This window comes from Chelonia mydas, chromosome 2 (genome assembly GCF_015237465.2).
Source record: "Chelonia mydas isolate rCheMyd1 chromosome 2, rCheMyd1.pri.v2, whole genome shotgun sequence".
In the NCBI taxonomy this organism is placed as follows: domain Eukaryota; kingdom Metazoa; phylum Chordata; order Testudines; family Cheloniidae; genus Chelonia; species Chelonia mydas.
In genome coordinates this window covers 36444748-36468985 of record NC_057850.1, presented here as the reverse complement: position 1 = coordinate 36468985, position 24238 = coordinate 36444748, and the positions used below count along the sequence as shown (strand labels likewise).

Sequence of the window (24238 nt, the reverse complement as noted above, 5' to 3'; positions counted from 1 at the left end):
GGTTACTCAGGGCTCTACACTCTGGTTTAGTTTATGACCTACAGCCCAGTTCTGAGAGTGGATTCAGCCACATTTTCCAACTCAGGTCATCATTCATAACTTTAAAGGTTGGTTGGCAGCATCAATAAAGATCTCAGACTGGTACTTTGTGAGGACTTTGGAATGTTTAGTGCCACAAAAGATATTCCAAATTCAGGTCCTCAGGATGTGCCTGTGACAGCATGATGGATACCCTTGTGTTAACTTATTTTACGAAGAATTATTAGTCAATGGTAATCATACTGTGCTATTTCCCCCAGGATTTTAAGAAGCATAGTGGTGGAGGGGAGGTGCTGCATGAGATGTCATCCAAGCACCAACAGAACATGTGTCCATGTAGGAGCTTGGGGGGCTCTCCTCCTATAATTTATTTTAACATATAGCTATGTGACATACGTTAAAGGTCACTTGCTGGTGACAGAGAGGAAGTTTGTGGATGCTGGTGGCAGAGCTTTTTGGCAGTGGGGCCACAATTCCAGAATTCACTCTCTGCAGATATATGATCAAACACAACCAGGACCATGTCTAGAAACTCCTTGTAGCGGGGCAGTCCCCCTGCTCCGGCCCTGAAAGGGTTAAAGCCAGCCCTTGGAGAGGGCTGGGGCTGAGAGAAAAGGCTAGGCTGATTGGGAAGGCAGCCACAGCTGGGGCCACACCCCAATCAGGCTGTAGCTGGCCCTATAAAAGGGCTGAGAGCTGTGTGCTTAGGTAGTCTCTCTCAAGCAGTGGAGAGAGAAAGACCTGGCTGCCTGGGAGAGAAGGGTACCTGGAGTGGAGCAGGGCTGGGGAAGGGCCAGAGGAGCTGGGGAGCTCTGGGCCTTGCTAAAGGCCAGGAAAGGTACTGGAGCTAGAAAGGTGTAGCCTGGGAATAGGCAGAGGCAGCTGGTCCAACCCCCCTTGCCGATGATGAGTGGTTTACAGACTGCAGTCTGCCCCAGGGAGCGGGGGCTAGATGGTAACTGGCAGTAGCCACTGAGGCAAGGTGGGGATAGAGGGTTGGGGGTTCCCCTGGGTGGGGAGACCCAGACTGTGGGTTACTGCTGGGGGTAGAACCTTGATGTAGAGGGGCACCGGGGTCTGGGAGGGACATGGGAGCCAGCAGCAGGTGAGACACCAGCCTGCAGAGGGTGCTCCAGAGGCTGGAGAACTAATTCCCAGGACAACCAGCAGGAGGTGCCATGCTGGTGAGTCATTGCCTTGCTACAGTCCTCCAAATATTACCTTTTTTCCCAGGCCTTCCCAAATGATTAAACCCTGGTTTCCTGACTCACTGGCAAAGCCGCAGGGGAGCACAGTCTTTGGTCTCTCTTCTTGTGATTTGAATGTCTCAATTTAAATCTAGCAAGGCCCCAAGATAGGTTACAATCATTTGTTAAGTTATCAATCAAATAAATAATGGGCATTTGTTCTAATGGCCAGTAAGATCTCAGTCCCCACAAGAGCTCCATTTCATGGACCACCAATTAGAAAAATATCAGCACCTTTGATGTCTGTTAACAGGTTTCAAGTTTTCAACCAAACCCTTTAGATTGGTTTGCAGGAGGGAACAAACTGGTCTGTTGTATAGTAGTCCAGTGGGCTACCAAATATTTATTTTAGTAGTTCACATCTAACCTTTGGTTGCATGCTCTTAGGACAACTGCTGTTATTTCTGCTGTATCCTTTTCTTTGTCTTTCCCTGCTCTCCAATCCAGGCAAAGAAAGGTTGTTCCCTCTCAGTTCCTCCTTCAGCCTTTTCTGTCTGGTTACTCGTTCAGGGCCAGTGCTTAGAAATATCTACTCTGTCTGAAAGCATTTGTACTAGCCTCCAGCATTTCTAGCCCTGGAGGGACATGAGAGATGGGAACTTAGAGTTGTAGTATTCTGAAATATACTCTGGTTTCTCTTCAGATCTTTCGCCTTTTACTAAAGATTTCCGTGGAGAGGAACATTTATGAGTTTCTATTTAATTTTTTGAGGCTTCACTTCGGTGAAGCTAAGAAAAAAAAAAGGGGGGAAAAAAAACCCCAACTTTCCTTTTCTTCCACTTCACTTCTGTGGTGGTTTAAGTGTGGATGTCCGAACTGCTAGAACTAGAAACCCATGCTTTATACCATGTCAAAGCATCTTGGAACTCCAGCTTTCAAAGGCCTAAAGCATTAGAGACAAACCCAGACTTAGTGTAAGTGGTGAAACTCCTACTGAACTCAGTGGAGTTTCATCTCGTAATAGTAATCTGTAATTTTAGTAGTTTGTGAGAGTGACTGCCAATATTTTAAATGAAGAGGTGGGGGGAGAGGAAGATGATGATTAGAATCATGTGGGTGGTTTTTTTTTTTTTTTTTTTTTGTTAGCTATATCATGACCTGACAGGGCTAGAAGGGAATGATTTATATATTTGGCAAGCTGAGATTCTCAGCTTTTCAGTGGTTTAAAGCACGGTCAATAGGATACCCTTGTCCCTCACTCTGGCAGTTCTTTCATGGCACTTGTCCAAGGCTGAATATTGAAAATCCCAGACTTTAAACCTGCTTAATTTTCATTTCCTCCTTTTCCTCTATCTGGGTAAGGCTGCTATCCACAGCAAAAGAGTAGCACTTGGACTGTAAATAGCAGTGCTTTATTTGTGGAATCTTTTTTTCTGAGGGAAACTGACCAGGATCATATGATCCTAATGACTTTGTGGCTGTTGCTGATGCTGGTTATTGTAATAGTCCCCCCACGCCGTGCAGTGGACTGTTGACTGAATATTGCGGCAGGTGCCAAGATGCCACAGAGAAGCATTTCATTTTTTCAGATGTGGAATAGTTCAAATCATCAACACAATAAGTGATATGAATTCCATTAGACTGCGTAAGAGCTTAAGACATATTCTGGTGGAATTCTCATGCTACGTAAAAACATCTTGTATGAAGAAACTATCCTTTTTATTAAGCAGCATTTCATAATTTATTTAGTGCAACATGTGCTGTAATGTAACAAGTTACACGGCTAAGGCAATTATTTTCACATTTTTTAAAAAATAGTTAATTTATTGTTCATGGCTTAAACTCACAACAGAAAGGTCCTTGTACATTAGCCACAGCACTCTTCATTCAGTCCCATTGCCTCTAAGCACTGTAGCACTCCATAGCCGTAAAGAATCATTCTGGGTATGCAGTGGTGGTTGCCCAGAGTTCCAGGACCTTTGAGTAAAGTATTACGGGCTAGATTCTGCTTGTCGAGGGAGTGAGTCTAGCTAAATGGAAAATCTGCCAGATGAGGAAACTGTCAGCAGAAAGCACCAGCAATCACTCTTTGCAGCGTATAACAGGTGGGGAGCCCGCCTAGCCAAAAAAGTGGCCAGTGCTGTTTGGGAGGGGGTATGGCAGGAGATGTGCTGGTTCAGCATATCCATAGCAGCTTCTACTGGCTCGTGTGGAGTCCTGGCTGTACACTAATGCTGCTCCTCTTCCTCATGAGAATGCTGAGGGAGGATGAGATCACCAGCCCCCCTTCATGGGGAATACTCCCCCAGGCTAGAATAGGGATGTAGGGTTTACCTGCCTGTGCCAGGCTCATTGAGTCTGGGCCTCATGTGTTGTAATGTACCTAGTCCCAGTTATTGAAATGAATCAAGGCAGGTTTAACTCCAGTTATTTTTGCATTTGAGATTTTTTTTCATTCACAAATGCAATGTTTTAACACATTCACTTGTTCAGTTTCTTTCATTAAAATTAGCGTGTGCCAGCTGCACCCCTAAGATTCTGTCAGAAAGATTTAGCTCAGTACTTTGTTTGAATGGTTTGTTCTAGATCTCATTGCTTCAGATATGACTTGGCAAAGAAAACCTCCTGTATGAAATAAATTATTCAAAATCTTACTATGCGAGACAGAACTCCTGACAGGATCTTTCAAGTGGAGTCAAAGATGCTGGAGAATGTTAGAATTTTAAACAGAAAAAAATCCAAGTCGGAAAGGTGAAGAAACGGGGATTGTTCACACACTGGCTGTCTTTGAATGAAGTTATAATTTTTTGAATAATATATACAGAAAATGTTGTGGATAATTTTAAGGGTGATTTTTATCATAATATTATCTCTCTCTTTAGATTTGTTGCAAAGCCAGCCTTGAGACAATAACAAGTCATACAGTTAACTCTACCTCAGCAACATCAGTGTTAAGGTTTTCTGTTATAGCGCAAAGTCAGGGAGTATGGTCCATGCATAGTGCTGGTGTACATATTGGAGGTGATGGAACATATATAGAGGGAGGGGCGAGTGACTCTGGTAAATGTGATATTTGGGAATTATGGTGTACTGAGTAAGTTTACATTAACTCTACATTTCGTCACTTTGAAGGGTTTGTGTGGGCAGGTGTTCCCCTTAAATAACCTTAACAGTTTTGTTTTCTTTGTGGTTTTAGCATTGAACATTGACGTTTAACTAATATAATAGCTGGGAAAAACAAGAGTAACACGTGCTACAGGAAATCCTACAGGTTGCAGTGTGTCCACATAGATGGTTTGGTTCTCTGTGCTGCTCCTCAGGCCCCCTTTCTAGTCACGTTGCCTCTTTGACCACAGCTGTACATAATATCCTCCCACAAGTGAGAAGTTAACCCTGAATTGTCTTGTCCTAATTAGATTGTAGGCTTTGGGGCAGAAAACATTTATCTTTCGATGTATGCAAAGTACTACAGAAATTTACAATGCCCTATTATTATAATAAGAAAAGGAGTACTTGTGGCACCTTCGAGACTAACAAATTTATTTGAGCATAAGCTTTTGTGAGCTACAGCTCACTTCATCGGATGCATTCAGTGGATGCATCTGATGAAGTGAGCTGTAGCTCACAAAAGCTTATGCTCAAATAAATTTGTTAGTCTGTATTCGCAAAAAGAAAAAAAGGAGTACTTGTGGCACCTTTGAGACTAACACGGCTGCTACTCTGAAACCTATTATAGTAATAGTCATTCATATGCTTCAAACAGTAGGGAAAGGTGACTCTCAAGGCAGGTCTACACATAAAATGCTGCATCAGCAGGGCAGCTGTAGCGCTCAGGTGAAGCTACTATGCTGATGGAAGAGCTTTTCCCATTGGTGTAGGTAGTTCACCTCCCACCAGCATAGTGTTGTCTACATGGTGGGGTTAGGTCCATATAAATTCACACCCCTGAGCAACGTAGTTATACCAATATAAATCTGTAGTGTAGACCTGGCCTAAACTCGAGAATTTCACAGCAACATTGTAAACAATGGGATCACTTTGTACCTCTTTCACCAAATAAATGTTGTCCTTGACAGAGGCCCCTGGCAAAATATTAGCACGCCAACTTTAGAGAGTCTTATCAACAGGTGAGTGTCCATTGCCACAGATGTACTCAGATACTGTTTACTTTTCTATTGTGAAATCTTCTAGTCTGATGCTATTTTGGCCATTAGTCACAAAGGAATAACCATGGTGGGCAGTAGTAAAATGTCCTTCCCAAGAGCAGGTTCATCCCTTAAGTTTTTTTGCCACTCGCACAAGTAGATTTCAGGAAAAGCCCGTTAAAACCCTGCCATAATCTGGAGAAGGTTGCCTTCTGCTAAGGAAGTAAACTTCTTGCCTGAGATATCTGGTCTTTGTGATGGCCATGCAGTCTAGCAGTAACACAACATATGACTCTTAACTTCAGTACCCAAACTCAGTCTCTGACTCTCTCTTTCTGTCAGCCAAAGAACTAAACACTCATCCTCAAAGGGGATGGAGTGCAACAACCACTCTGGCCAACCAAGAGCAGCTTGGACACACTCCAGAAGGAGACAGTTGTGACCTACTGCTACAAACAGTCATTCAGTTACAAATTCAGAAGCAAAGGGTAAGAGGGTGTCCAACACCGTTGTGCTCTGTAAGACTGTCATAAACTGATAAGCTTCTTTATATTTCAGTAAGTTGGTATATAAACAGATGTAAGTAACATATGGAGAAGCCTGCAGAATATGGCCTCATGCCCTTCTTACATCCTCCTGTTAGTTGCTTTTCTTGCTATGCTCCTCTCTTCTGGACCTTCAGCAGATGGGTTACAGCAGTTTAGATGCTCTTATCCTCTGAATAGCCAATTCAGAGGCGATGTGTAAGGAGGGGTTTAAGTTAGATATTGATCAGTGGTGGTGAGTATATCAGTCTAAACTGGTGCAATATACATGCTGGGGTGGGGGGGCTGAAAGAAGACATAAATTTCCAATTTAGGCTCCCTCTAGACTTAAACTCTCTTAGATCTGCCTTTGAATTTGGTCCAAGATTTTGAGGGTGGAGTTCTCAAAGAGAAAAGGTTGTGAACCTTGGGTGGCATATTCAGAAGAGTTCAGCACTGTCCTAACTCTGCTCCCATTTAAGTCAACAGGATCTGTACCATTGAGCTCAACGGGGAGTAGAATTGGGACACTGCTGAGCTCTTGTGAATGTCCTATCCCTGGAAAGTTTAGAGGGTTCAGGCTACCTAGTCTAAGTGCAGTAACCACCCAAGAAGGGACAATACCTGAGCATGACGCATCTTGGCAGGACTGGCCCTAGACCAAATGGCACCCCAGGTGAAGAGTGTTTTCAGCGCTCCACCCCCTACCATTTGTTACCTATCTAATACCTTATTTTTTTACATTTGTAGCCCATTTCATGACTCTGATGCACAATTTGCATGCATGATTCATCCTAGCATGCAAATTTATCGTCTTATATGACAGGGATCAGTAAATCTGTATTTATTCATGCCATATATAAGCAAATACAAAAAAATCATTTCCCATCCGATTTACCCCTTGCTACAAACTAGATTGCAACTGAACCTTTTGCTTCCAATACTGAGCACCTGAAGGCTTCTTCGGGGGTATCTTTATTTTCAATCAGGAAAAACAAAGCATTAGTGAGAGCAAAAGTCAATGTTTCTCAGTCTTAAAGTCCTCAAATATTGTGTTCAGCATGGCAAAAGAAGTAACACTATTTTATATTGTCGCATAGATTGAGGTTTGAGATCTCTGGCATCTGATTAAATATGTCCTTGATTAGTCACTACATACACACCAAGTCTTAAAACACAAGTACACTTTCACAATTACACAATAAAACCAGGTTCACAACATCACAGGTGGCTCTCTCTTCACTTGGTTCTTATATCTCACTGACTGGCAACGCCCCACCCCTTATATCCCTGCGAAGGCATGGCTCACAACAGTATGGGGTATGTCTACACTATGAAATTAGGTCAAATTTATAGAAGTCGTTTTTTTTTAGAAATCGGTTTTATATATTCGAGTGTGTGTCCCCACAGAAAATGCTCTAAGTGCATTAACTCGGCAGAGTGCTTCCACAGTACCGAGGCAAGCGTTGACTTCTGGAGTGTTGCACTGTGGGTAGCTATCCCACAGTTCCCGCAGTCTCTGCTGCCCATTAGAATTCTGGGCTGAGATCCCAATGCCTAATGGGGCTAGAACATTGTCGCGGGTGGTTCTGGGTACATATCCTCAGGCCCCCGTTCCCTCCCTCCGTGAAAGCAGCAGACAATCATTTTGCGCCTTTTTTCTTGAGTTACCTGTGCAGACGCCATACCACGGCAAGCATGGAGCCCGCTCAGGTAACCATCACCGTATGTCTCCTGGGTGCTGGCAGACGTGGTACTGCATTGCTACACAGCAGCATCAACCCATTGCCTTGTGGCAGCAGACGATGCAATAGGACTGGTAGCCGTCATCGTCATGTCCGAGGTGCTCCTGGACACGTTGGCCAGGAGCGCCTGGGCAGACATGGGCGCAGGGACTAAAATTGGAGTGACTTGACCAGGTCATTCTCTTTAGTTCTGCAGTCAGTCCTATTGAACCATCTTATGGTGAGCAGGCAGGCGATAGGGATTGCTAGCAGTCCTACTGTACCATCTTCTGCCAGGCAGGCAAGAGATGAGGATGGCTAGCAGTCCTACTGCACCATCTTCTGCCGAGCAGCCATGAGATGTGGATGGCTTGCAGACCTTCTGCACCGTCTGCTGCCAGCCAAAGATCTAAAAGATAGATGGAGTGGATCAAAACAAGAAATAGACCAGATTTGTTTTGTACTCATTTTCTTCCCCCCCTCCCCCGTCTAGGGGACTCATTCCTTTAGGTCACACTGCAGTCACTCACAGAGAAGGTGCAGCGAGGTAAATCTAGCCATGTATCAATCAGAGGCCAGACTAACCTCCTTGTTCCAATAAGAACAATAACTTAGGTGCACCATTTCTTATTGGAACCCTTCGTGAAGTCCTCCTTGATGTAAAGCCACCCCCTTTGTTGATTTTAGCTCCCTGAAGCCAACCCTGTAAGCCGTGTCATCAGTCGCCCCTCCCTCCATCAGAGCAACGGCAGACAATCGTTTTGCGCCTTTTTTCTGTGCGGACGCCATACCAAGGCAAGCATGGAGGCCAGTCAGCTCACTTTGGCAATTAGGAGCACATTAAACACCACACGCATTATCCAGCAGTATATGCAGCACCAGAACCTGGCAAAGCGATACCGGGCGAGTAGGCGACGTCAGCACGGTCACGTGAGTGATCAGGACATGGACACAGATTTCTCTGAAAGCATGGGCCCTGCCCATGCATGCATCATGGTGCTAATGGGGCAGGTTCATGCTGTGGAACGCCAATTCTGGGCTCAGGAAACAAGCACAGACTGGTGGGACCGCATAGCGTTGCAGGTCTGGGATGATTCCCAGTGGCTGCAAAACTTTCGCATGCATAAAAGTACTTTCATGGAACTTTGACTTGCTTTCGCCTACCCTGAAGCGCATGAATACCAAAATGAGAGCAGCCCTCACAGTTGAGAAGCAAGTGGTGATAGCCCTGTGGAAGCTTGCAACGCCAGACAGCTACCGGTCAGTTGGGAATCAATTTGGAGTGGGCAAATCTACCGTGGGGGCTGCTGTGATGCAAGTAGCCCATGCAATCAAAGATCTGCTGATATCAAGGGTAGTGACTGTGGAAAATGTGCAGGTCATAGTGGATGGCTTTGCTGCAATGGGATTCCCTAACTGTGGTGGGGCCATAGACGGAACCCATATCCCTATCTTGGCACCGGAGCACCAAGCCTGCGAGTACATAAACCACAAGGGGTACTTTTCAGTAGTGCTGCAAGCTCTGGTGGATCACAAGGGACGTTTCACCAACATCAACGTGGGACGGCCGGGAAAGGTACATGACGCTCGCATCTTCAGGAACTCTGGTCTGTTTCAAAAGCTGCAGGAAGGGACTTTATTCCCAGACCAGAAAATAACTGTTGGGGATGTTGAAATGCCTATAGTTATCCTTGGGGAACCCAGCCTACCCCTTAATGCCACGGCTCATGAAGCCATACACAGGCACCGTGGACAGTAGTCAGGAGCTGTTCAACTACAGGCTGAGCAAGTGCAGAATGGTGGTAGAATGTGCATTTGGACGTTTAAAGGCACGCTGGCGCAGTTTACTGACTCGCTTAGACCTCAGCGAAACCAATATTCTCACTATTACTGCTTGCTGTGTGCTCCACCATATCTGTGAGAGTAAGGGGGAGATGTTCATGGTGGGGTGGGAGGTTGAGGCAAATCGCCTGGCTGCTGGTTTATGCACAGCCAGACACCAGGGCGGTTAGAGCACAGGAGGGCGCGGTATGCATCAGAGAAGCTTTGAAAACCAGTTTCATGACTGGCCAGGCTACAGTGTGAAAGTTCTGTTTGTTTCTCCTTGATGAAACCCCCCACCCCTGAAGCTAACCACCCTCCCCTCCTCCCTTCGATCACCGCTTGCAGAGGCAATAAAGTCACTGTTGCTTCACATTCATGCATTCTTTATTCATTCATCACACACATAGGGGCATGACTACCAAGGTAGCCCAGGAGGGGTGGTGGAGGAGGGAAGGAAAATGCCACACCGCACTTTAAAACTTACAACTTTAAAATTTATTGAATGCCAGCCTTCTGTTTTTTGGGCAATCCTCTGTGGCGGAGTGGCTGGTTGGCCAGAGGGCCCCCCACCGCATTCTTGGGCGTCTGGGTGTGGAGGCTATGGAACTTGGGGAGGAGGGCGGTTGGTTACACAGGGGCTGTAGTGGCAGTCTGTGCTCCAGCTGCCTTTGCTGCAGCTCAACCATACACTGGAGCATACTGGTTTGATCCTCCAGCAGCCTCAGAACTGAATCCTACTTCCTCTCATCACGCTGCCGCGACATTTGAGCTTCAGCCCTCTCTTCAGCCCACCACCTCTCCTCCCGGTCATTTTGTGCTTTCCTGCACTCTGACATTATTTGCCTCCACGCATTCGTCTGTGCTCTGTCAGTGTGGGAGGACAGCATGAGCTCAGAGAACATTTAATCATGAGTGTGTTTTTTTTTTTTCTTTCTAATCTTCACTAGCCTCTGGGAAGGAGAAGATTCTGTGATCATTGAAACACATGCAGCTGGTGGAGGGAAAAAAAAAGGGACAGCGGTATTTAAAAAGACACATTTTATAAAACAGTGGCTACACTCTTTCAGGGTAAACCTTGCTGTTAACATTACATACATAGCACATGTGCTTTCGTTACAAGGTTGCATTTTGCTTCCCCCCACCGCATGGCTACCCCCTCAACCCTCCCCCCTCCCCGTGGCTAACAGCGGGGAACATTTCTGTTCAGCCACAGGCAAACAGCCCAGCAGGAACGGACACCTCTGAGTGTCCCCTGAAGAAAAGCACCCTATTTCAACCAGGTGACCATGAATGATATCTCACTCTCCTGAGGATAACACAGAGAGATAAAGAACGGATGTTGTTTGAACGCCAGCAAACATACACTGCAATGCTTTGTTGTACAATGATTCCCGAGTACATGTTACTGGCCTGGAGTGGTAAAGTGTCCTACCATGGAGGACACAATAAGGCTGCCCTCCCCAGAAACCTTTTGCAAAGGCTTTGGGAGTACATCCAGGAGAGCTGTGAATGCCAGGGCAAATTAATCCTTTCACATGCTTGCTTTTAAACCATGTATGGTATTTTAAAAGGTACACTCACTGGAGGTCCCTTCTCCGCCTGCCGGGTCCAGGAAGCAGCCTTGGGTGGGTTCGGGGGGTACTGGCTCCAGGTCCAGGGTGAGAAACAGTTCCTGGCTGTCGGGAAAACCGGTTTCTCCGCTTGCTTGCTGTGAGCTATCTACAATCTCATCATCATCATCATCTTCGTCCCCAAAACCTGCTTCCGTGTTGCCTCCATCTCCATTGAAGGAGTTAAACAACACGGCTGGGATAGTGGTGGCTGAACCCCCTAAAATGGCATGCAGCTCATCATAGAAGCGGCATGTTTGGGGCTCTGACCCGGAGCGGCCGTTCGCCTCTCTGGTTTTCTGGTAGGCTTGCCTCAGCTCCTTAAGTTTCACGCAGCACTGCTTCGGGTCCCTGTTATGGCCTCTGTCCTTCATGCCCTGGGAGATTTTGACAAAGGTTTTGGCATTTCGAAAACTGGAACGGAGTTCTGATAGCACGGATTCCTCTCCCCATACAGCGATCAGATCCCGTACCTCCCGTTCAGTCCATGCTGGAGCTCTTGCGATTCTGGGACTCCATCATGGTGAGCTCTGCATGGTCACCTGCAGCTTGCCACGCTGGCCAAACAGGAAATGAGATTCAAAAGTTCGCGGTTCTTTTCCTGTCCATCTGGCCAGTGCATCTGAGTTGAGAGTGCTGTCCAGAGCGGTCACAATGGAGCACTCTGGGATAGCTCCCGGAGGCCAATACCGTCGAATTGTGTCCACAGTACCCCAAATTTGACCCGGCAAGGCCGATTTAAGCGCTAATCCACTTGTCAGGGGTGGAGTAAGGAAATCGATTTTAAGAGTCCTTTAAGTCAAAATAAAGGGCTTCATCGTGTGGATGGGCGCAGGTTTACATCGATTTAACGCTGCTAAATTCGACCTAAAGTCCTAGTGTAGACCAGGGCTAGGACAGTTCAAGAAAAATGTAGGTCTTGGAAAGTCTGGAAGGCTTCATGAGATTCTACAAATGTCCAGAACATTTTGGGAGATTAGTGAAAAATAAATCCACATATGGAATACCTGAAACATTTTACTTCAAACTTTCTATTTTTTCCCTTTTGTCGCTAACAACAAAAACAGCACACGGAGCCTGGCGCACCCCCCCCTCCCCACCCCGAGCCTGGCACCCAGCCCATCACCTGGGTTGCCTGTTGCTAATTTCAGTCCTGCACCCTGGAGTATCTTACTACGGTTACAAAATATCTGTATGTAAACAGGTATTTGGCTTTTATAAACAAATACATTTTATTTTTGAAATGGTCATATTACAGCAGGCATACTCTAAAAATACACAAACAATTAGCAGGCCAAACAATGCATCCATTGTTAGAGCTTTCAGGGGCAGCAAAGACTTTCCAAAAGTGGGGGGCCTAGGTGCCCTCGTCCCCTCTGTGGCCCCACCCCTGCCCTTCCTCTCCTCCTCTGAGGCCCCACCCCAGGCCAAGCTGGAGTGGGGCCGGGGAGCCCAGGCCCCTCCCCTGGGTGGGGGGCCTCCAAGAGCAGCCCCCGGCCCAGGGCAGATGGAGGGTCTGTGGCTGCCCATAGCTGCCTGCGACCCGGCTCCAGCTGGGGACGGGGCTTTGGAGCCGCAGCCCAGTCATGGTAAGAGCCGTGCAGGCAGCTGTGGGGAGACGCAGACCCTCCACCTGCCCTGGGCAGGATCCCAGGGAGCAGGGACATAAGCTGGAGACTGCTCTTGGTCGGGGGGGGCCCACCCCAGGCAGGTGGATGGTTCACAGCTGCCTGGGCTCCCCAGCCAGGCTCCAGCTGCCATGGGGCTTTGTGGGGAAAGAAGAGGGGTAGGAGTGGGTCCTGCGGTGGAAAGAGGATGGGCCAGGCCTGCCCACTTTCAAAAAGTGGGAGGGCCATGGTCCCCTGCCCCCCCCCCGCCCATTCCAGCTGAGTCTGATTTTTAGGGCTGATCTTTCACTGTCTGGGGTGGCAAAGGCCAGAAGTGTAGAGAGGCAGAGGACACAGCCTGTGAAGCCAACAGAGCATTGTGCATCTCTCAGCAGTGATGAAAGGAGTCGCAGCACTGATGGAAAAAATTAGATTCTATTTGGAGGTGTTTTTTTTTTTTTTTTTTTAAAACAATGAAGGCATCCCTGAGATGAGGCCCTGAGGGACAAAATGGGGAAGAAGTTCTGAGAGCCAAAATAAAGTTTCAAGGAATTTATTTTCCTGCTTTTAACAACTTTCCTCCACTTGGGCTGTCCTGTTGCACCTCATCTTCCTCTAGACAAGGATTTCCCCCTCAGTCATCTGACTGGCAGGTCTGGAAGCATTGCAGGGGCATGGTGTTCAATTTACTCAGCCCATGGGAGGAGGCCGGCTCACCTCTATCTGGTGCAACTGTGAGTGGCTTCAGAAGCAAACTCTTGCATCAGGTGGCAGCTCTCCATGGTAAGCTGGCATTTGTTTCCCTGAAGTGCTTGAAGCTGGGGTAAAACCCCAGAAAAGTAATAACTTGTGTGGGTCCTTAATGGTTTAAAAACACAACTTTTCTTTTGAAAATCAAGTCACCACTTTGGGCCTAATTCTCCACTGTCTTGCACCTTGTGCTGTGATTGACCCAGGTGCAGAGGGAGTGCAGTGTGGGTCAGAAAGATAGCCCTGGACACTCACTTTGCACAGGTGTAAGTGAGAACACACAGTGCAGGACAGTGGGGAAGCAGGCCCACTCTGTTATCCCATTTTTCAGTTCTTCCTCCTATAACACTGGCACCTAACATTAGTCACCTCTCTGAATATGCTCATCAAGGTCAATGCATTCTAGCATATGGTTGATTACAGGGAAATTTTCTGATGTTGCCATCATTAATATATGGCATCAGTTCTTCAGGTTCAATCAGCCCACCTTCATTATAGCATCTGGGGAAAGGGATGTTTTGTCAGACACCTCAAAGGAACATGTTCCACTTCTTTTGATAAGGCCTCAGTCAACTTCTTAACAATGCAGGAGTCCTTTCGTGTTTCCCATCCTGCTTAACATGTTCAGCAGGGCTATTCTAGAACAGCAGAAAATGGCTTTCAGTTAGATGGCATGTTCAGTATCTGATAGACTTAGGCTGTGGCAATTCCTGAGCTATTAGCTCAGTCACCTAGAAGAACTGAGCTAGAAAATGCCCTGCAGAGTGGAATAAACCCTTGTGGACTGATAATTAACTAGCAGCATTAGCTTTAAACCTTCTTTGAGTTATGCTGCTCACAATTACTTTTAGCTATGCCAGTGTGTTCTCCCCCCTCAACCCCGTGAGTCTGGCAAATCTATAACAATGCTAGTGGCATCCAGCTGAGATTAGGACTCATACGTGTCATTTACAGCAACAACTGATGCAACAACATGAGGAAGATCGTAGTTGCAAAAGTCCTTAAAGGCATCAGCTTGTGACTCACAAACCTTTATCATAATGCTGCTTCAGAAAGTTGCTCCAAAGTTCACTGAGCAAATGGACATTACTATTCATCATACTGCTGTATTGAAAAGGTAAAACTGTCATCTCAAATAAATGCTTCTATATTCTGAATGGGTTATACAGTTTGTTCCTTGTTCTCTTGTTGACTGAAATATCATGTACTCTTACTATGATGTTACTCATTGTTGATGTGATACTTTGAGTAAGAGAGCCTGTGATGCAAGAGCTGTAAAAGTCAGGTACAAAGGGGAGTACCTGGATCAGCTGATATTATTTGAACTATTTAGGTATTAGTGTCAGGAATCAGAACCAGTCTCCAGGCACCCAAAAAAATGCAGCTGGCCTATAATAGGCTGCCTGATTGGCTACACTGCCTGACTGATAAGAAGGGTCTGCAAAGTGGCTCTTAATCCCAGCAGCAGTTTAGCTACTGCTCAAAATGCTTGCCCACAGCTGCAGTAGTTCCTTGTTCCCAGTCTTGCCCCTGCCTTGTCTCACTTCAGGGAACTCAATGCTGACCCTTGGCTCTGATTTCTGGCTTCAGATCTGGCCTCTGACTCTGAGTTCTGACTCCAGCTATGAGCATTGGCTCAGGAGCCTGGCCTGTGACTCCAGCTCTAACACTAATGACTCGCGCTCCAACCACTAGGCACTACCACCCACATCCCGGTCACTAAGGTAGATGAGCATGAAAACAATAAATGATCATTTTATTTTTCAAGGCCAAAATTTTCAATCTTAAGTGCCTGAACTAAGCCACCTTAATGACTCCTATAGATTTAGTTCCTAAATGAAGGCATCATTGTCTGAACATTCTTGACAATTTTGAAACATGCCTCCCATACTAGGACATGCACAGAGCATTAACATACAAAAAATGGGAAACTATTTACAATAACAAATAGCCTTTTCCAGTTAGTACAAAAGTATTAAACCTAAATAATTGAACTCCAAATAATACAAACTGAAAGTCTCCAAATAACCAATAAAAAGGGCCAGTTTCTCAGTTACAGTCACGTTGTGCTCAGCATAGGCTCTGGTGGTGACAAAAGTGGTTTGATGCCACTTTTGCATGTCTTCATATTCTCAGGCCAGCCAGGGCCCTGTTTAACCCTACGTGTAAGTCAGAGCAGCCTCAGGGATACTCTAATTTAGACTTGGCTGCCCTCAGCCCCAACAGGCTGTTCTGGCAGCTGAAAATCGCTGGAGTGCATCTAGCCATTTCCCCCTTGACCCTGCCATGTCCTGGCTACACGTCCTAGGCTGTAGAGCTGTTACCAACCCTATGCCACATAAAAAATCCACCTAAGCTAGATATTCACTAGGGGTTGGGACTCCCTAGCTTTACATTGGCATAAAGGGGCTGTAACATAGCTGGCAATCTGGGCCATAATCTTTTTCAGATACTGTAGGGATGAGCACATGATAGATACATAGAGAAGTGCTTGCATTGTACCTTCAAATACCACTTTGACAATGGAATCAATCCACTGTAACTCTGAGCAATAACCACATTGTCTTTAAATCAGCATACACAGTACATCTCTCTTTAATTTACATTTTTTCTTTTTTCAAGATTGGGGTAAGTGAAGCAACAAAAGTACCAAGGAGGTGAACATTGATGGAATAATTTTTTAAGAGGGATAGTAATTGTGTTACTGTTCAGGCAAAGTTCCTTTCACACTTTTAACTCATGGCTTCCTCACGTGAGGCTCTGAAGGCAATGAAGTCAGAGGCAATTTTGACCTGAGTAAGGACTGAGTTGAAATTCCAACAAGTTCAGTGAGCTGGGCGTGTAATTACGACAACACAAGCCAGGCTAGCTAAGCCTCTCTTGGGAGAACAACCTTAGGGTATCCATCTTCATGGTCAGCCAATGAGAACATGGATGAATAATATTGAGCAAGACCTAAGAGCTCTTTATGTGCATTACCATCCATGGGAAAAATATGGCATTGACAGACAGAGGTGGGGGCAAATTGTGATAATGGCCCAGGACCTCCAAGGTCTATAAAGCCAACCGTAGTAGGAAGAAAGCCTGAGATATGAGGCCTGAGCTATAGTAGTGGGCAAGCTTTGTTAATATAAAGCAAAGGTAGCAAAAATTAGGCTGTGAGCTAACATCAGGCTCTGCCTGCTTGCAAGTTTACGGACTCTGACAAGAACAGGGCTGATAGTGCAGAAACACACATTTTTAAGAAGTGCTCGGCACAAAGTACTTACGCAAACAAATTTCAGAAGAGTGGTAACAAAACATCCCAATAGAAAGGATGTTTACAAAAACATTCCTCCAGGATAACAGGAACACACTGACCCCCTTCTAAAAGATAAGGTTAGCATAACAGTGTGGTAAATAAAAATACTTTAATTAAACCATGTTAATAAAAATGTTTTAATTAAACTTATTAACCAAAAAATGGGTAATAATTAGCCACATTAGGGGGCAATAACTAATTATGCCCAAGGGGCAGTACATAACTGGTTTGTGTCAGGGTATATAAAGGCACCTCTAAGAGTGTCTTGGCCCAGCCCAGGAGGGAATGGAAAGGCCTGTCATTCATTGAGCTGCATGCATCATCACGGACATACGTATCCTCATAGAGTCTGCCAGGTGCTATTACCGTGCTTTGTCAACAATAAACCTGGCTGGGTGCCTTTGTACCTTAACGGATCTTGTGGTCATTGGGCGGTTCACTCGAGGTCTGCTGTGCCAGCTGTCTGCGCAGAGCTGGGGCAGCACACACAAAAAACACACATGCAGCCAAACATGTAACCACACTGGTAACCCTAGACTACTGATCTGGTATGTAAGCAAGCTGTCCTCTGTAAAAATCGCAATCTAACATAACAAAAAACTACAAGCTAAAAAACCCCCTTCATCCCTCCCTGCAAATCCCCACAGAGTGTAATGAGGTATGAATGTGCTGGGTTGCTAGCAAAAAATGGTCCATATAAATTTTAAGAATATAGTGGGGAAAAAACATAAAATAAAGTCTGTAAGGCTAAGGCAAAAAATGTAACCTTAAAATGTAAAATATTGCAAACTATAACCATGGCTGTTAAATGGTTCAAACAACATGCCACAAAATTGGTAGGGCAAGTAAAAAAAACAAAAACAAGTTTAAAAAAGCAAAAAAGCTACAAAGCCTTAAAATGCTCCCACTCTCCTAACATAGCAGCAAGCAGGCCAAAACCAGCAAGCACGAAAACAAAATAAAACATTAAAAACAGCTGTAAAAAAACTACAAAAAAATGTGCCATCCCTTGTTATAAATATTTGTGGTCAACAGCAGGCTTCAGGTAGCACATCTAACCCCACCGGGGATTGAGTAAAGTCTGAGTTAAGAAGTGAATAAAGACTTCAGGATTTGATCCACAGAGTATTTTGCCTATATAAGGGCTGAGAACACCTGTGCACATTCTCCCAGCTTTGATTCATATGTTGTATTTTAAAAAAGAGGAAATAAATGTGAATTACTATATTAATGCAATACTGTGATTGAAACTTTACAAGTGAGAAAATACTCTATTAGAGCAAACAGTACAAGCGGACACCATATAGAGTGACACAAAATAATATGTATGTACAATGGGGCCAAGTTACACTTGCTGGGGAATCCATAAATTGACCAAAATGTTGAACTGACTAACTTGTGTGGGTATGAAGTACCAACCAGAGTGTTTAATCCATGTAGTGTTTTGCATTTAATAGCTTTCTGGGAGACAGTCACTGATTGAAGTTCCCATGCCAACTGCAGGATTGTGACACATTTGCAGGCTGCTGATGTCATAAAATGACTGCTGGAATATAGCTAAAGCATCTGCAGTTTGTTTTTTAAAACTAACTTCTGGCCAGAGCTTGCAAGACAATTTTTTCTCACACGAGTGCAAGTTATCAAAAGTTGTACTCGTACGCTAATATGGTTTAAAGCTTTAAGATGTCTTTGTGCTGTCGCTTTTTGGAAGATGCCAAGCGAGATTTGAGAAAGGCAGATAGAGAAATAAGGAGACAGATAAGGCTGATGGACATGCATCCACATTACCTATGCAATACACTCCTGCATCCACACTGCCTGTGTGATATACACCTGCATCCACACTGTGAGTGTGAAGTACACCCGTATCCACATTGCCTGTGTGCTCTACATCCACATTGCCATCCACCATCCTGCCTCACAGTTTGGGAGAAGAAAGCCATTAAAGCAAAACTGGAGGCAGAGCGAGAACTGGACAGGTAAATGAGCTTATTTATTAGCCTTCTATAGCCAGTAGGACTCTTTAAATTGAATTAAAGGAATTTGACAGCTGAGTTTTGAGTAAAGTTGAAATGGGTAAACAGGATAATAGACAAAGCTCAATTTCAGGGAAATGTAGGAACTGTAAGAGTTTGAAAAAAATGGTAATGTCATTGTCTAGAAGGTATGGAGATAATTATATAAGCAGTGCCTGAGTGTTAAATATTGTAGTCTTCCTATGGAAAAGAAATAGGATATCATTTAAAAATATTTAAGGCAACAAATTAAATGTCAGACTATGTGTAAAACTAAATGAGAATACATAGATCTAGACTTGGGCCAGATTCCGATCTTACTGTAAACCCAGAGTAACTCAATCTATTAAGAGTTGGGTATTATTTATTATGAAATTGAATTCAGTGGCGCTCCAGATTTACACTGGTATAAAGGAAATCAGAATCCAGTTCTAAATGAGAAGCTGTGATAAATGATAAACTTGCCATTTGAGTTAAAGGTTAATGAGCAATCTGAAACAAGAAGGGGTAAGAAATCCTTTGCCAGAGAGACAGAAGCATATTCATTAAGAGGTGGGGACTTTGGTAGGTTTTAATTAATAAATTATTTTAATATATCTTATTTACCTGCAGTTTTTTCCCTACCCAAAATTTAAACTTCTGTTAAATATTGTGCTTGGAGGTGAGGTTTTGATTTTTGCCAGTTAAAAATGTGATGCTGCCAGTACACACAGAGGATTGAATATTGGCTTATATTCTCTGCTGCGCTCAGTCTCCACGGGATGCGACAGAGCTGGAGGAGAGGGAAGCCCCGGGGAGCTGTATAGTGATCCTTGATCCCTGGCTGGGTTTTACACTAACCCTAGAAGGAGTGAGAGCAGCCTCGGGACTGCTTTAGATTCTCTCCATTGTAACAGCTCCTCCACCTTAGAATAGCTGTAGTGCAGTCACAGCCCCGTTGCACATCATATGCCAAAGGCTGCAGGAGGAGCTGGAGGAGGTGCTGGAACACGAAGATACTCTGGATTTTCACCAGCTGAATTCGAGTCAGAATTTGATGCATAACATCAAATTTTGAAGTTGCAACTCATGCAAAACCCGGTGAAGTTTTGCTTGAGTAAAAACAGATTGAGGGCTCCAGGATCTGGGCCAATGACTTCAATGAGAGTTTTGCCCGAGTATCAGGTCCATAGTGTAATCCTTGCCACCCTGTTTCTGAAATTGGCTACATTTTCATTATGCATCTGCTTGCACTGCTCTGACTATAGTCACCACATGAGAGAAGAATTTTGGTCTAGAAAAATCAAATATCATCCTCTCTCAAAGAACACTGAAACCCATATGGATGCTGTAAGTTTCCAATCATATCACTCCTTTTCCACAACATTTATACACCTAAGATTAAGTCTCCTTAAGTGATTGACGAGAAAGTCCAAGGAGGCAGCAGCACAGAATTCATGAACTCACAAAGGAAGAAAAATAGATTTCTAAATGTTGTGCTAAATTGAATCATCTTAGTTTTGTAGAATAGGAATAATATTCCTGGAGCTGGGCTACACTGGTAATAAACTGCTAAACTCATCTGACTTGCTGTGTCCAGTTTATCGTTTATTGTCCTATATACTCTGACATCACACAATCTGTTGAATTTGGTATCTTATGTCCCATTCAGTTTGTTACAGTTGAGGCTGGGACCTTCTATTGGATATTTTGCAAATGGTTTGAATGAGAGTCATGTTTTTGGTTGATTAGTGTCATTTCACATTGTAAATTGTTATTTTAATGGTCCAATCAGCCACCATCCTAGCTCTGCACAGGAGACATTTAATTTTGTGTGTGCATGCCAGAAGAGTGTGTCTCATGTATAGATCACATTTAACAATTTCTCACTTGAAAATGTAATTAGTTATAACCATTCATTTGACAATTTAGGATGATTTGTTAAGTGGACGTGCATTGGTGTCTATTGGCTAATGGGGAGTGCTGGCTGTTGTGTTTTAAGAGTGACAGAACTCTTCATCTTCACAGCTGTCTCATCCGAAGAGCACACAAACCCTCGATTACCAAAGCACCTGGATGTTTGTTCATTGATGGTGTAGCCAATTCCACAAGTAGCGTGCATCAAAATATGAACCTATCTCCATTAATATATGAGAATAGACCCTACACTTGGATTTACTTTGTCGTCAAATAAATGTGTTCTTATTCCATGCTGTATACAAAATTCATCTTAACTCTGTTTTTTTAAATTTTTTTGAAACTTTTTTTTAAGGCAATGTTACACTAAAATGTTAACAATACTACATCATATATTACTTATTCAAATAACCAGGTAAAGATTTTGTCTTGCTGGGTGGGGAGCCCCTCTCTCTTGAGTATGCTAGAAAGGGTGACCAAATTTCTAAATACCTATCCTCTTTTTGGTGCTCCTCTTGCGTACATACTTGAGGTTTTCTATTACAAAGATAGTCCATATTTTTCTATACCACAATTCCGGGGGCGGGGGGGGTGTCACATTTGTAATAATGTGGCATAGAAAGTTAGCTGCTAACAATAAGAAATTAATTTGTCATTCAGTTTAAAGTATAGATCCTTTAGTGGAGTATTAAGTAACCAAGTCAGGGGATCTCCAGGAAGGCAGCATTTTGTCTTTAATAATTTCCTCCCAAAACCATCTAATTTCTGCATACAACGACCACATGTACAAACACATTCCTCTTTCCCCACAAGCCTTCCAACGGAGTGCCTCTGTAGTAGAAAACATATGATGGATCTTAACTGGAGTCAAATGCCATCCATACAGTAATTTATTTAAAAATTCTTTATGTGCTGCACAAATTGAAGATGTTTTTCCCATTTCCCACAGAGACCCACTCATCCGGATCAATTTATTTGTCCAAATCTCTCTCCCATCTTTTCATCTTGGTTGTTTCCTTATCAAGGTCTTTTTCAGTCAAAATTAGATATCTTAGAAATTGAACCTTTTGTTCCAGCTTACTCCTAGATCAACTCCTCAAATGTGGTTGAAGGTCTAGATAAAGCTACTTCATATGAAAATATGGGATTTTTTATTATTGACATTATTATATCCCTCTTGGTATGATTTCAAACCAGGACAGAGGCACAGATGTCTGAATTAAGTAATCTCAGCTCTTACCCACAACAAAGAATCACTTTGATACTTCCTAGGGATAAATTTCTGATTATTAATGAAAGTAGCTGAGGGAGAGGACCTCAGCAACAGGAATTTCAAAAATTTGACCAAAGCTTCTAAGGTGGTCTGGATGAATGGGTGACTTTTTTTATTTTTGGTGACCTAAATTTGTTTTATTTTTTTTATTACAGCATTCGAAGAAGAGTTAATAGGATGTTGAACTCATGCCATGACCATAAGCTTTTAGCTCTGATGGATGTTAAGGGGTTTGACCCAGAGGAAGTTACAGTGAAGGTGAAAGATGGGAAGGTTAAAGTGTCAGCTGAACATGAGGAGGAGCATAGGACCCTAAGAGGGAAGGAATACAACTACACAAACCTTACCAAGGAGATCAGCTTGCCTCCAGGGGTACATGAAGAGGAGGTGATGTACACTGTAGGACCTAGCAGTATGGTGAAGATTGAAACTCCACGCAAGTGTTTTCCTTGCCTCCTGAGTCTAATTTGAAGACAGTGGACTCTGAGCAGCAGTAGTACTGTACATCTACATAGTGCAAACTCCTCCTCCGGTGTTTTTTAACTCTACCTTTTAAGCATAAGTTGGCAACTGTTCTGACCAGTTTAGAAACAAACAATAGTGCTGCAAAACTACTTTTTTGAGTGCAAGTCTTTTGGTTTCATTTTGAAGGGTTTCTTGTGACTTTGTCAGCAGTCAAAAGAAATAGGGACATTATTCAATATGAAGATAAAAAATTGTTTAGAAATACTAAACTATGGTAACTTGTTAAGTAATAAAAGACCCATATAGGTGTAGCATAATTCCAGAAGCTGACATTGCCACTGCTCATTGTTTCAGAGATTAAGCCTAGAAGGGACCATTATTATCATCTAGTCTGACCTTTTGCATAACACAGGCCATAGAATTTCCCCCAATAATTCCTCCATCAAGTCCATAATTTCTGTTTGAGTTATAGCATATCTTTTAGAAAAACATGCAGTCTTGATTTAAAGGCATCAAGTGATGGGAAATCTACCATATTCCTAGGTAAGCTGTAACAAAGGCTAATTCTAATGGTTATTTTTAGTTGGAATATGTGTAGCTTCAGCTTCCAGCCTATGGATCTCATTATGACTTTTTCTGCTAAAAAGCCATCGACTATCAAATCTTTTCACTGCAGAGGTGAACAAGTCACCTCTTAACTTCCTTTTGCGTAAACTAAATAGACAGTTTCCTAAGTTTCCTACTATAAAGGCATATTTTCCACACCTTGAATCATTCTTATAGCTCTTTCTTGAACCCTTTTCAATTAGTCAGCATCATTTTTGAAGTGTGGACACAAGACATGGACATAGTGTTCCACTAATGGTCTCACTAATACCACTTCTCCACTGTTCATGTACTTGATACGTTCTTGATACGTTCTCCATTCTCCAGCACTGCCAACTGCCTTTGTATTATATTCACTAAGAAAGGGGATGAAATAAAATAGTCAGTTCCATTCAGACATTTACTGGGCATTATGGACATGAATATTTACACACTTTTGTTTTCTAGGTTACCATAGGTGTATCCCTATATTTTTAGGAACACAAATAAACAAAAACTAGGACTAGTTGGAAATTTTCTATTGAATTTGTTTCCATTGAAAGAGAAAGTGGTGCATTCAAAATGGTGCTGTGGTGCCTTATTGAGGTTGTAGTTTTAGGTGCTTTATGCCTATTCTCATCTATAGGCTGGGGTTCCTGGTAGGATTACATATTCCATGATGCACCATTTTCTCCTCTCTTGGTGGGAGTGTACCCGCAGGACTCCCTGGCCATGGTTCATCATGGGAGATGTAGGCCAGTCAGAGAGCCAAGCCCATACAGGAAAATGGGCGTATAAGGCATGGAACTACAACTCCGATGAGGCCTTGCAATGCCCTTTTAGGGCCACAAGAGTCTCACAGGCAGAATGCCTGAGAAGATGCACGGAATTGATGTATTTCCTAGATGACATGGTCCTGCCCCTCCCTGGCCAGCTCCATGCTCTTTCTAGGTTGTGGCAGATGGATCTGGACTGTCTCAGCAGAAGAGAAGTTGTAAGCAGTTTGTGCCACCATTCCCTTGCTCCTGGCAGACTTTCTGTGACCAGAGACCTTCAGCCTGGTTTTCACCAGCAGACATGAATAATACTTCCTTGCTTCCCAGGTGTGTTATGGGGGTTTGTGGTTGGAAAGCACCTTGACTAGAGCTGGGAAAAAAATTGAAATCTTTTTTATTTTGGGGGGCCAAAAAAAGGTATGTTCAGATTGATTGAAACATTTCATTTCACAAATTCATTTAGAATTTGCCTAATTGTTTCAACTGAAAAAGATCAGAACATTTTATTTCAACATTT

The 24238-nt window shown here is 43.7% G+C and overlaps 1 protein-coding gene and 1 pseudogene across 4 annotated transcripts; both read left to right on the top strand.

Moving 5' to 3' along the window:
• Positions 1-829: 829 nt before the first annotated feature.
• Positions 830-22909, top strand: ODF1 (outer dense fiber of sperm tails 1). Of its 4 annotated transcripts, none has more exons than XR_006288400.1 (2): positions 830-877; positions 22051-22165. XR_006288400.1 is itself a non-coding variant. In XM_043539233.1 (2 exons), exons 1-2 carry the CDS (start codon positions 13358-13360, stop codon positions 22364-22366), a joined length of 402 nt encoding a protein of 133 aa, XP_043395168.1. In that variant the 5' UTR covers positions 12989-13357; the 3' UTR covers positions 22367-22909. The 4 variants fall into 4 exon arrangements, 2 of the variants coding, with proteins under 2 accessions (XP_043395168.1, XP_007056167.2); XR_006288401.1 differs by lacking the exon at positions 830-877 and adding an exon at positions 5721-5859 and having other exon boundaries at positions 22051-22188; XM_043539233.1 differs by lacking the exon at positions 830-877 and adding an exon at positions 12989-13443 and having other exon boundaries at positions 22051-22909.
• LOC119565649 lies at positions 1910-2016 on the top strand (annotated as a pseudogene).
• Positions 22910-24238: the final 1329 nt, after the last annotated feature.